The 13126-nt window shown below is 45.3% G+C and overlaps 1 protein-coding gene across 1 annotated transcript in view; it reads left to right on the forward strand.

Annotated features, from left to right (window-relative positions):
- Positions 1-13126, forward strand: part of LOC138415852 (voltage-dependent R-type calcium channel subunit alpha-1E) — a 305764-nt gene that overhangs the window by 72493 nt on the left and 220145 nt on the right. The window contains exons 3-5 of the mRNA XM_069544395.1: positions 2215-2318; positions 3439-3591; positions 5154-5335. Of these exons, the coding sequence (XP_069400496.1) occupies positions 2215-2318; positions 3439-3591; positions 5154-5335 (439 nt within the window). The remainder of the gene's footprint in view (positions 1-2214; positions 2319-3438; positions 3592-5153; positions 5336-13126) is intronic.

The following is a 13126-nucleotide window of genomic DNA, read 5'->3' on the forward strand; positions in this document are numbered from 1 at the left end:
TGCTCTGTCCTTGAATACTTTTAATGTTAGGAAGTCATTACCACATAAAGCAGCCCACTTGTTGGCTAGCACTACTTGTTTCAAAGTTACTACTCGTGATTATAATCTGGATCTGTGTAATTTGTGCCTGTTGATCTCATTTGTGCATTCTCAAGGTAATACAACATAAGCCTTTTGTTCACATATTAAAGGAACTTCAAGGTATCTTCTTCAGTCCTTGAAATATTTTGGAGAGATTCCACCGAAAATAATTAAATGAAATAAACCATTCTTGCCACCCTTTTACTGTATAGGAAAGTCAGTTTTCTGAATGACTCATTCCCCAGTAGTTCCATATAGCTGAAATTGTCCTGGAAGTTGTAAGGAAGAAAAAGAACTATCCTATACAAGGAGAAGGCAATGGCACCCCACTCCAGTACTCTTGCCTGGAAAATCCCATGGACGGAGGAGGCTACAGTCCAAGGGGTCGTGAAGAGTCAGACACGACTGAGCGACTTCGCTCTCACCTTTCACTTTCTTGCATTGGAGAAGGAAATGGCAATCCACTCCCGTGTTCTTGCCTGGAGAGTCCCAAGGACAGGGGAGCCTGGTGGGCTGCCATCTATGGGGTCGTACAGAGTCGGACATGACTGAAGCAACTTAGCAGCAGCAGCAGCATACAAGGAGCACTGACTGCTGTTGCTAAGTCACTTCAGTCGTGTCCGACTCTGTGCGACCCCATAGACGGCAGCCCACCAGGCTCCGCCATCTCTGGGACTCTCCAGGCAAGAACACTGGAGTGGGTTGCCATTTCCTTCTCCAATGCATGAAAGTGAAAAGTGAAAGTGAAGTTGCTCAGTCGTGTCCGACTCTTTGTGACCCCATGGATTGTAGCCTACCAGGCTTCTCCATCCATGGGATTTTCCAGGATAGAATACTGGAGTGGGGTGCCATTTCCTTCTCCAGGGGATCTTCCCAACCCAGGGATTGAACCCAGGTCTCCTGCATTGTAGGCAGACACTTTTACTGTCTGAGCCACCAGGGAAGATTCTTAGTTTAGAGAACACTCATAATATTCAGTGCCATTTATTTTTGTAAGTAGGCCATGGTACTCCCCCAGTTTGTACATGAGGGTAGTGAGCCTCATAGAGATTGACTGGCCTCAGGGCACCCAGCTCTCAAGTGCATGAGTCAGGACTGAATCCCAGTTCTTCTGATTCTTAGTCTTCTGCTGTGTCTGTCATAAATACTGAAGTGTCTTTGTCTCTCCAAAGTGCCTGCAGTGTCATGGGATTATATGAAATAAATTGTCTCCTCAAGACAAGGTACTTGGTGTACACAATCTAATAGGATTGTTATGGATTTTTGTTTTGTGTGTGTCTGTTTCTGCATATGGGTGGAAGTAGAAAAGTGGAAACAAAGAAACCAAATCCAGCTCAGGCAGTGATTTGGGGGCAATTATAAAAATACTCTATGGGGACCAGTGATGCTATTCCCTAAGTATAAACATCAGTATGATTGATTTTGTTTGGTAAAAATTCTAAGTGTCAAGGTAAAGAAGAATGAGTTACTTCTTTACTGCAGTTAATCCAGAAAAATTTCCTTAAGGAGATAGGAAACAGAGAAATCTAAGAAAATTTTAAAGAAAAAATGTGAGGGCTTTGATAGATTGGAAAGTTGCTGTTATTCAGTTGCGAAGTCGTGTCTGACTCTTTGCAGCCCTGTGGACTGCAGCACGCCAGGCTCCTCTGTCCTCCCCTATCTCCTAGAGTTTGCTCAAATTCATGTTCATTGAGTCGGTGATGCTATCTAACCATCTCATCCTGTGCCACCCCCTTCTCCTTTTGCCTTCAATCTGTCCCAGCATCAGGGTCTGGAAAGAGGGGAAGGTAATTGGTAAGAGTCAGAGGAGGGTTGGGAACATGGTTTTGGGACAGGAATGAGACAGATGCTGGGGACCTCATGTTTTACTAATGACTTGAAACTAAGATTCCAATGTGATGATCAGTTTTCCTCCTTTGCAAAGTGAAACCCTGATGCGACTAAATTTAATCTCGCTTGGAATCACTGGTGATTCACCCAAGCTCAGGTGCGCCCACACGCAGCTGGCATCAGCTCTGTGTGCTTTCCAGGCTGATCCTTCTCTAACCCGGCTTCCCCCGCCCCCACCCACCGTTGAGCTAGGGGAGAAAGCCGAACTGTGGTAACCTTGACCCTCTGTGTCTCCATCTGCAGCATCCTGGCTACTGCGGGAACCCACTTCAACACCCATGTGGACCTGAGGACCCTCCGGGCCGTGCGTGTCCTGAGGCCCCTGAAGCTCGTGTCGGGGATACCTAGTGAGCACCCATCTTCCTCTTCCTCTTCTGCTAAGAGCTTTACTGTTGTGTCCTCAACCAGATCCAGGGATAAGCAAGAAGTAATTTCCCCAGAGAGGAAGCCCCTGCAGTAATAAATAGAGGACCTGCAGCAATCTGGCATTATCTTCCATTTTAAAATTTAGCAAATTTTTTCGCATTTAAAAGATAATGAAAGATCTTTACAGAAAATGTGGAAAGGAAACAATACAAAATTGAAAATGAAGAGTACCCATTATCCTGTCACTCAGAAATCAATTTTGTTAACATTTTAGCATATTTTTTCATTCATTTTTTTTCTTGTGCATTTTAATGTATGTGGGATCATACTGTATTTTTGATTTTGGATCCCATCATGCACATTTGATTTTCCTGACACTAATAATTCTTCAAAAATATGACTTTGAAATCTGTCTTATATTCTTTCTTATACCATCCATGACTTGGGTAGTCCTTTCTACGTTACTATTCATTTAGGTTATTTCCAGCTTTTTTCTTTCTTTCTCTTTTGTCCTAAATAGAAATAGCATGGTAACAATGTCTTTTGACTTAAATATTATTCAGATCTCTGATTATTTTCTTAGACTAGAATCCTAGAAGTGCAAGTTTTGGGTCCAAGGATACAGTATTTTATGAATAGTGGTTGTAGTAATTGTGCTTCTAGGACAATGAATGGGAGAGCTGGGTCTGAGATAAGAGTCATGGGGAAGGTGAACTTTGTCCTTGTTCTTCCAGACTTACAACCTAGTAAGACAAGGCCTAATTCCCTTTGGGAAAGAAACACATTCTAGTAGGTTTCATCTGTAAGAAGAATCCAGAAGACAATGTGAGTGAAATGAATAAGGGAAGGGTAATAGGCATGTGAGTGATCAGGGAATAAGTGAAGAGGAGCAAGGGGTTGATTCCTCAGGGGAGGATGTGATGGCAGCCTTTGGCTTGATGTGTCTTGGTTGTCCCTTTGTGAATCATTTTCTCATCTCAGGGCCAGTGGTCCTTTTCCCTCAAAGACTTGGCCCTTTCTCCTAGGAGAGGGTATACAGCCTGCCCTGTCAGGGGCTGCCAAGTGAGGGCTCTGTTCATCATTCTCTTTCTTTCCTTCCAGGCCTACAGATTGTGTTGAAGTCCATCATGAAGGCCATGGTGCCTCTCCTGCAGATTGGCCTTCTGCTCTTCTTTGCCATCCTGATGTTTGCTATCATCGGCTTGGAGTTCTACAGTGGAAAGTTGCACCGAGCCTGCTTCATGAATAATTCAGGTAGGGTCGCTATTTGCTGGCTTCTCCTTCTTCCCTTCCTCTCTCCTATGGTCATGGGGGTAATTTCAGGGCATTTGGAGACTAATTGGAAAACAAAGTATGTCCTATCCCAACCCTAGAATTAGAAGCAGAGGCTTCCTAGTCATCAGCTTTATGAGGTACAACCAGCCTAAAGATCCCCATTGCACACTGATATTGCAAAGCAAATAACCTCTTAGGTTTATAGTCTGTTTCAAATAGAAGGTCTCAGCTGCCCCATTCCTCGGTAGAAGGCTATCAGAAGGCATGTCAAAAACCATTTGCCTGAAAAATTACCCTTTGTACAGGGGACCCTTTGGCCCACAGCCAGAAAGACCTCAGGAGTCTGAAGTCAGAACTGGGGCCCTTCAGATCTTGGGAATGTTTTCCCTCCATGCTCAAGCTCATGACATTCCCCTCTTCTGCTGTCATCCATGCATAGTGTGGAAGAACTGAGGAAGTTCTGAGCATGACTTGGCAGTGGTTAAATGACTGAGGTGTACCGCCGAAGAATTGATGCTTTTGAACTGTGGTATTGGAAAAGACTCTTGAGAGTCCCTTGGACTGCAAGGAGGTCCAACCAGTCCATCCTAAAGGAGATCAGTCCTGGGTGTTCATTGGAAGGACTGATGCTAAAGCTGAAACCCCAATACTTTGGCCACCTGATGTGAAGAGTTGACTCATTGGAAAAGACTCTGATGCTGGGAGGGATTGGAGGCAGGGGGAGAAGGGGATGACAGAGGATGAGATGGCTGGATGGCATCACCGACTCGATGGACATGAGTTTGAGTGAACTCCGGGAGCTGGTGATGGACAGGGAGGCCTGGCGTGCTGCAATTCATGAGGTCGCAAAGAGTCGGACACGACTGAGCGACTGAACCGACTGACAAGATCTTACATTCTTGTCTCTGTATCTTGTTTGTTCAAGTTGAGTAGAGTGCTTTAGGAGGAAGGATGATGGGGAGAGGTTAAATGAGCCCAATCAGGCATGATGGTTTTATGAAAACAATCTTTAAAGGACACTGTCCATGTTGGATTTGTTTTAATTTTTGTCTTATTCCAAATGAGGAATTTGGGCCAAAAAAAAAAAAAACAAAAAACAAGGAGTTAAGACCCACGAAAGGGACTGTAGTTTATAATTGCTCCCAGGGAACCCAGAAACAACTGAGGGGCTATTCTGGAGTCTAAAGATAGAAAATCAGTTAAGATTTTGCCTTCAGCTCAAACCTTTCTGGGTGATACCAATCCTGTAAATTCCTGTGGGGCTCAGGAGATGGTAGAAGATGTGACCTGCAGAAAGTGGGGGTGGGGGGATATGTGGAGGAGGCTTCGTTTCCAGAGCAGCTTGGGAAACACTGGGTTGAACATGCTACAGTTTGTGAGCTGTGAGGTGTAGTGATGCCAGAGATGGGTAGGAGCTGGAGACAAAGAGGATAAACCCTCTTGTGGGAGATAGAAATGCATGCTTGTGGTCTCCTGGGGTTATTTTCAGCTCATGCGAAGCATTGCATGGTTTATCCCCCACCCTCCAAATGTGTCTGCAGGTATTCTAGAAGGATTTGACCCACCTCACCCATGTGGCGTGCAGGGCTGCCCAGCTGGTTATGAATGCCGGGACTGGATCGGCCCCAATGATGGGATCACCCAGTTTGATAACATCCTTTTCGCTGTGCTGACTGTCTTCCAGTGCATCACCATGGAAGGGTGGACCACCGTGCTGTACAATGTGAGTAGAGCTGGCGAGGGGCTCGAGCAGAAGGGAAAGATCATGGAATCAGGCTCCTGGCTTGGTTGGGGTTGGTTAGCCGGGGGAAAGGGAAGATTGGAAATGTGTATGGGGGTGTGCATGTGTGTGTGTGGACTCAACCATGGTAAGACTTAGAAGTTTCTATGCCTCTGTTTTTGGCCTCTTGCTAAGCACACGGCTTCTTAATAGAGTTAGGAAATTACATGCCATATTTGGTGGGTGAACAATGCTAGTTAAATCAGATCAGCTCAGCCATTATAGAGTATGTTTTGCTACTGGTTTGACGTGGTGGTAGGATTCTGAGGTAAGTAAGGGGTACCAAGAGTTACAGATTTCTTGGTTGCTGTCTTTAAAGAACTTACCATTGGTCTGGAAAGATATTCCAGTAGATCTCAATCTTGGCTGTCCATTGGAATCAGTTGGGAGGGAGCTTTAAAAATTTATGCTGCCTGGGCTGTACTCCAGACTAATTAAGTAGGAATAGCTAGGGGTAAAGACCTGTCCTTGATTTTTTTTTTTTTGAAGCTTCCTAGCTGATTCTAATATGTAGTCAATCTCAAGAAACATTGCATTACATGCATGTAAGAAACACGCTTAGTTGTAAGATTCACTAGGGATGCTTATTAAAAATTCTGATTCACAGGCCATTTGGAGATTTGATTTCATGTGGTATTGGTGAGCTGAGCTATATGTTTGACATGCACTTCTGGGGATTCCTATGATCAGCCACATTGGGAAGGATCTAAGCTGATGCATAAGACAAGGGTGTCTAGCTGCCTGTTTGGGATGTTTGGGGATCCTTGCATGAGGACAGAAGTTAGGGTGACTACTGAAGTCTCTTTTACCTCCCAGAGTCTGATCTTAATAAGTTATGAAAGGTATAGTGCAGAGTCTAAGTTCTAAAATGAAGGAGTAGGGAGTTGTGTGGTTTGATGCTTAGGGGAGCCTAGGGAGGCAAAGCAATTTGAGCAAATTGTCTTTGTAAACAGATGTTCATAAAGGTCTGTACTCTCCTATGCCTCCCAGCCATCCCACCCTAGGGCATATCATTGGAGCAATCATTATCTCACTTGCCCTCCCCAAGGCTTCTTTACCCTAAGGCACCATCAGATTCCTTCTAACCTGATTCTTCTATACACATAAACTTAATGGATGGGACATGGGGTCATTTACAAAAAGCCCCCTTTAGAATGACTTCAGGACATTATCTGTACTGGAAGGAAAAGAAATGCTGTCTCATGAGAGACTCATGGAGAAAGAGCCAGGGTCTGCATAAGGCCCATACAAGTAGGTGCTTAGTAAATGTCCATCATTAACTTGGACCCATCCCTGTGCCACATGAGCAAGGCAGGTGGGGCTTTGCAGAAAAGAGCTGCAGGCTGTTCACACCAAGCATCTGGGAGAGGTGTGAAGAAGCCCCAAGGATCAGCGTATGCCTGGCAAGCCCAGGGGTTATGTGTGACCTAGAAAAACCTTGAGAACACTCTGGGATTCTTACCAGTTGTGGGGGTGGCAGGGAGGAGAGAAGGGAGACAAGGTTGATGAGGCCAGTCACTCCTCATTTGAGATGTGAAGGTTGTCTTGAGGCCATGTCACTCCGATTAACCAGGCGCCTCTGGAAATGACAGCACTGGGCTCTGCAGTGGCTGGTATCATTTGTGGGGCTTTGGGCAGGATGGCTTTCAATTATGTGTGCAGACTCACCTAAGTGATGTGATAAATGCACTGAGAGCCCAAAAGCAGGAGTGTTGCATTTGAAGATACAGGCGAGATCTATTGGTCCTCCAGGGCCAAGACTCAGAAGGTACTGAGATAAGCAGGAGTCACTCATTACGTGGTTTAGTTCCTTTTTCATTCATTCATTCATTTTTTCAACATGTGTTTGTGAACATCTGTGATGTGTCAGGCACTGGGCTAGGCACTGGGGAAACAGAAAAAGTGCCCATGAGCTCTGTGCTCCTGGTGCTCTCTTCAGATGCCAGCCTCTCTCTGGTTGTCTGTCCAGCATAGGTATGGAGGTCACACAGAGACAGTGAACTTGCTGTCCTGTCTAGGTGTGCTCTACCGAGGAAGCAGGGAGAAGAGGTCAGACAGCAGATCCTCTGAAACCTTTCATTGCGTGGGCTCCCAGGACCTCAGACACACAGTACCTCTGACTTCCAGGCCATCAGTCATTGAACTTCAGCTTACTGAAGGCCTCCTGCTCTCCCTGGGGCTGGATCCAGGCTTGAGAGAACTCATTGAGCTGTAGGAATGGCTTCCAAAAAGTGGCTGGCTGCTCGTTGGGCAGAATGAACTCATGCCTCTTTGAAATGATGTCACTTTCCAAAGCTTTGGATCTAGGGGGTGGGCATGGAGCCAAGAGCCCACAGGCAGAGATGATGGCCATAGTGAGGCTAATAACCACCCCTTGATTCAGGAGAAGTTGGATGGGAAAGGCACCCCATTTTAAGCCAGTAGAGCAAGGACAAAGTCTGGCTCCCCAGGAAGAGAGGAAGTCAGCCAAGTCCAGCTTCCCTTGAGCAGGGAACTGGGGTGTGAAGCATGGCCCAGGTGGAGTCTCTTATAGGAACTGGACACACATCCTGGAGTTAGGATTGTCTTCTGTTAGGAGGAAGGTTCAGAGCCAGGTGTCTTCATACTGGTGGCCGTGGGGCTTACAATATATGGTGGAATCACATCATACACTTTTGTTTAAAAAAGAAATTCAACAGAGTGAATTTTAAAGGTGTTATTGACATTATTCAACCATTCATGAATGAGGCAGCATCCCATCTCACATCTGGAAGGGAGCACTGAGGAGCTATACAAAATGAAAGGCTTTTATAGGCAGAAGGGCACTGGACCAGGAAGTTAGTAAGAAGTGGATTGGTTGTGGCAAGGTCACTTTCCTTTAAGGCAGGGGTCCCCAGCCTCTAGGATCTAATGCCTGATGATCTCAGGGGGACCTTATGTAATAATAAGAGAAACAAAGTGCACACTAAATGTAGTGTACTTGAATCACCCCCTAACCACCCTACCGCCAGCCCCAGCCTGGGGAAAAATTGTCTTCACCAAACTGGTCTCTGGTGCCAAAAATGTTGGGAACCGCTGCTTTAGGGGATGGCAGGGTTTTATCAGGCAGATGATCTCATTCACACTGGCCGGGTGATTCCTGATGGCCTGGTTTAAGAGCCCATTTGTGGGAGAGGCTAACACTGTAACACTAGCACTGTGATGAAGTTCTGATTTGGTGACATGGCGCTTAGTACAAGTGACTCTGTTTTGGACCTATTGTCTTGTTTTTTTAACACTGTTAATTTACCCAAATTCAACTGTTCAGCTTGGACCAGAAAGGGGATTCAGAACTTGTGGAAACAATAGGGGAAGGAGAGAATGGGATGAATGGAGAAAATAACTTCGACCTATATATACCACCATGAGTGAAATAGGTAGCTGATGAGAAGTTGTTGTGTAACACTGGAATCCCAGCCTGGTGCTCTGTGATGACCTCAATGTGTGGGATACGGGGAGGGGAGGAAGGCTCAAGAGGGAGGTGATATATAATTATGGCTGATTTGTTGTACAGCAGACACTAACACAACATTATAAAACAATTTTCCTACAATTAAAGAATAAATTTTTAAAAGGATCTAGGATATGGGGAAAAGAACATTTAAACAGTGGAGACTAATTCACCTACCACTCCTCTCCTGTTCATGCCCATTAAGAGTATGAGATCAGAGGCACCTAGGATCTTGGCTGAAAAATTGCAGAGATTCTGGTAGCCCATGCCAACAATACCTGAGTATTTATTTTCTTCTCTTAATTTTAACTTAAGATTTTGTAAATGAAAAGTTTTACATATGTATTAGAACTGGTTACACACTATTGGATTAACTGTGAACGACTAAGTTGCCTTGTGTGAATGCTAAGTCCCTTCAGTCATGTCTGCCTCTTTGCAATCCCATGGACTGTAGCCCGCCAGGCTCCTCTGTCCATGGGATTCTCCAGGCAAGAATACTGGAGTGGGTTGCCATGCCCTCCTCCAAGGAATCTTCCCAACCCAGGGATTGAACCCAGCTCTCTTATGTCTCCTGCGTTGGCAGGTGGGTTCTTTACCACTAGGGCTACCTGGGAAGCCCCTACTCTGAATACATGCATGTATGTATGTTTCATCATAGAGGAAAATCAGCCATGGTGCCTTTTATTATCACCACTGTTCAGAGGTTGCAGATGTAACTGGTTGACTTCCCTTTCTACCACTCATTCTGGAAAGGCCCAATTCACCTAGCTGCCATATTTCCTCACAAAGGCCGCAAAGAAAAGGGAGTCCCTTTTTCCCATTCCAATGTCTCCTCTATTTAATGGTCACAACAAATACGTAAGATTTATTGGCACCAGTTATGCTTGAACCATTAGGAGTGCCTTCAGGTTAACACTGTATACAGAAGCTCTCTCAAATGTGTGGATTCAGTTTAACCTTTTTCTGTATACTGTAAATGCTTCCCTGGTGTTAGCATTCCTTTTCTGCTGCACAAACCCTTCCTAAACACTTCCTGTGACCTGTGTGGCCCCGCCATTGATTTTGGTTAGCTTCATTTGCATGTTGCCTTTCTCATAATCCTGCTTGATTGTAAGGGTGGGGGAGAGTTCCCATTGTCAGGGCAACCTGGAGTCCTGCGTGCTGAGCTCCATGTAGTCTCCCAGAATTTAAAGTTGGTTTGGTCACCCTCCAACTGTATTCTTGGCTTCCCTCCCTCTTGTGGTAGAAAGATGCAAAGCAGTCTATGGTTCCATTGGCTGCTTCTCCCTGTTTTGACTATCTCTGCAAAGGTCTCTGCCACTTGCAGACTCTCCCCTCTTCTTACTGGTCTAATTTGTTTCATGTCTCCTAATCTGGAGACGACTCTTGAGAATCCCTTGGACTGCAAGGAGATCAAACCAGTCCATCCTAAAGGAAATCAGTCCTGAATATTCATTGGAAGGACTGATGTTGAAGCTGAAGCTCCAATACTTCGGCCACCTGATGCTAAGAACTGACTCATTACAAAAGACCTTGATGCTGGGAAAGATTGAGGGCAGGAGGAGAAGGGGGCGACAGAGGGTGAGATGGTTGGATGACATCACCAACTTGATGGACATGAGAATGAGCAAGCTTTGGGAGCTGGTGATAGACAGGAAGGCCTGGCATGCTGCAGTCGATGGGGTCGCAAAAAGTCGGACACCACTGAGCAACTGATCTGAACTGATTCTGGATGGGTGTTCATTCTCCAGGACAGTGCCTTCTCTCTTGGCTCAGTGCAGTTCACTCTGCAAATATGACTGTGGTTCCAGGATTAACTTCTAACCTTCTTCACCTGAATGAGAGATGTGGCTCTCAGATCCCGCTTTCTGCTGATTCTGGTCTGAGTTGGGTTTCTTTGTTGTGACTCTGGTTTTGTGTTCTCTGCTGTTTGTGGTTATCAGGACTAATATGCAGACTATAAGGGTTCCCAGTCTGTCTGCAATTACTCCAACATGTGCTCTTCAAGTCCGGTTATTTGAAATACTTATTTATTTGGCTGTACCACGTCTTAGCTGGGGCATGTGGAATCTAGTTCCCTGATCAGGGATTGAATCCAATGCCCCCTGTATTGAGAGAGCAGAGTTTTAGCCACTGGACCACCAGGGAAGTCCCAAGTCCAGTATTTTGATCTGTATTTCATCTGTGTTTTTCACAGAGCTATTTTTCTTCTCACTTGGTATCTATAACTCAGGCAGATGTGCATAGTTCTTGGAGGCATGCTCTTTCTCTGACTTTGCAGGTACATGCCAGCTTTATCTGTTACGACTGCTTCAGCACTCTGTGCTGCCACAGGAGAGATTTTTTAGATGGGTTATTCAGTCTTAGGACTTTAAATACGATCTATACCCTGAAAATTCCAAATTTATGTCTCCAGCTTAAACTTCTACTCTGAATTCATTTATCCAGCTCTCTCCTTACATCACCATATAGCTATCACAAATTCCTTTCCTGGAAAGGAAATACTCTTTCCCTGGCTTCTGGTGAGAAGAGGAGAGTCTCCCTCATTCTCAGAAGTCCTTTGGTCCTATGACTCGCTTTTAAGTTGCCTTCTCCCACCTGCATATAGTTAATAGTTTCTGAATAGTTAACAGCTACTCACTTTTACCCCATTGGCATTTAGCTTATGTGTGTTATGCATAAGCATGTTGAAAGAATAAAACCATATCCGAGGGTTGGTGGAAAACTGCCATCTTCAGCTTCCTGAAGCTTCTCTGATTTTATGGTATCTACAGAGAATGTGTTTGGTGCTGACTTCCATGTGACTGGAGAATGTGTCTACTCATCTCTGCTTTAGTTTTCATCACCACCTCCTCCACATGCCCTGGGAACAGAACATACTCAAAACTCACTTGACAAATAGGGGCCAGGAACCTACCACCATCTACTGGTGTCAGAGTGATAAGGTGTACCAATTCACTTAGGATAAGGTATCCAGTAGGTAAGATTTGTGGATTTCTGTAACCAGTAAGTCATGCTCTGGAATAGGCTGTTTTTCTTTCTGCATCCTTGTCTGCATGACCCTGTTCCCATGTCCTTGCAGGAATGTGGGACCCAATACAGATGACACTTGGAATCTGACATCAGTGTCTGTTCACATATGACTTGTCTAATACACAAAGGGATTGATAAGTATATCCTGGAAGTTAGTCTTTCCCTGTCCCATGCAGGCTGAGGGGTGAAGTAGATTGGGAAGAAGATGAAGAATTGAGTTGGGACATGAACGAGGAATTTGTGATGCTTAAATGGTGGTGTAAGGAGAGAGCTGGATGAACGAATTTAGGGTAGAAGCCTAGACTGGAGATATAAATTGGGAGTTTTCCGTGAATAGATGGTATTTAAAGCCTTAAGACTGGATAAACCATCAAGGAAGGGAATATCTAACCATAGGGAAGAGGTTCCAGAACTGAGTTCCAGTGTTGAGATGTGGGTGAGTTAAGGAGTTATCAGCGAGAAGACTGAGAAGGAGCAGTGAAGGGGGTCGGGGAGGGATGGTGTCCTGGAGGCCAAGGGAGGAAATTGTTGCAGAAAGGAGGAAGTAGCAGTGATCAGCTGAGTCCAATGATGCCTAGGGATGGGTTAAGTAAGTGCTAAGAATTAATCATCAGAGGTCAGGAGAGGGCAGTGGGAGGGGCAAAAGCCTGATTGGGGAAGGTTTAAGAGAAGGTTGGCAATATGGCCATATTCATTGTGGTGAGTTTTGTTGAAAGAGGAGCAGAGAAAAGGGGAAAGATAGATGAAATACCATTTGCTTTCTTATGAGAATGATCTTTCAAGACGAAAATCATTGCTGGTGGACAGAGAGGACAGTTGGTGGAGCAGCCTTCTAAAGCAGGTGAGAAGGGGTGGGCTCCTAGCCCGGCAGAGCCCAGGTGGATGCTTGGCGCCCAACTTCATAGTTAGTCCTAGGAGGGAGGCTGCAGAGGCTATGATGTGGGTAGGGTGGCGGGAGCTCGTAGAAATTCTATTGTTTCTATTTTCTCAGTGAAATTGGAAGCCAGGTCATTTAGCAGAGGGTGGGAGAAGGGAAATACTGAAAGTTTGAGGGAAGGTGGAGATAGTTTTCCAGAGAATGAAGAAATGAGTGGAGTGGGGATGTAACTGCTGGGCTGCATTTGGGACCCACTTGGGGTTTGTGTTGCTGGGGTGAGGGTGAGATCAGTGAATGTGCGGTGTTTTCCTCTGGTCACTTTTGGCCCCTGAGGTTCAGGCAGGAAGTAGGTACA

Source organism: Ovis canadensis, chromosome 12 (genome assembly GCF_042477335.2).
Source record: "Ovis canadensis isolate MfBH-ARS-UI-01 breed Bighorn chromosome 12, ARS-UI_OviCan_v2, whole genome shotgun sequence".
NCBI classification, from domain to species: Eukaryota; Metazoa; Chordata; class Mammalia; order Artiodactyla; family Bovidae; genus Ovis; species Ovis canadensis.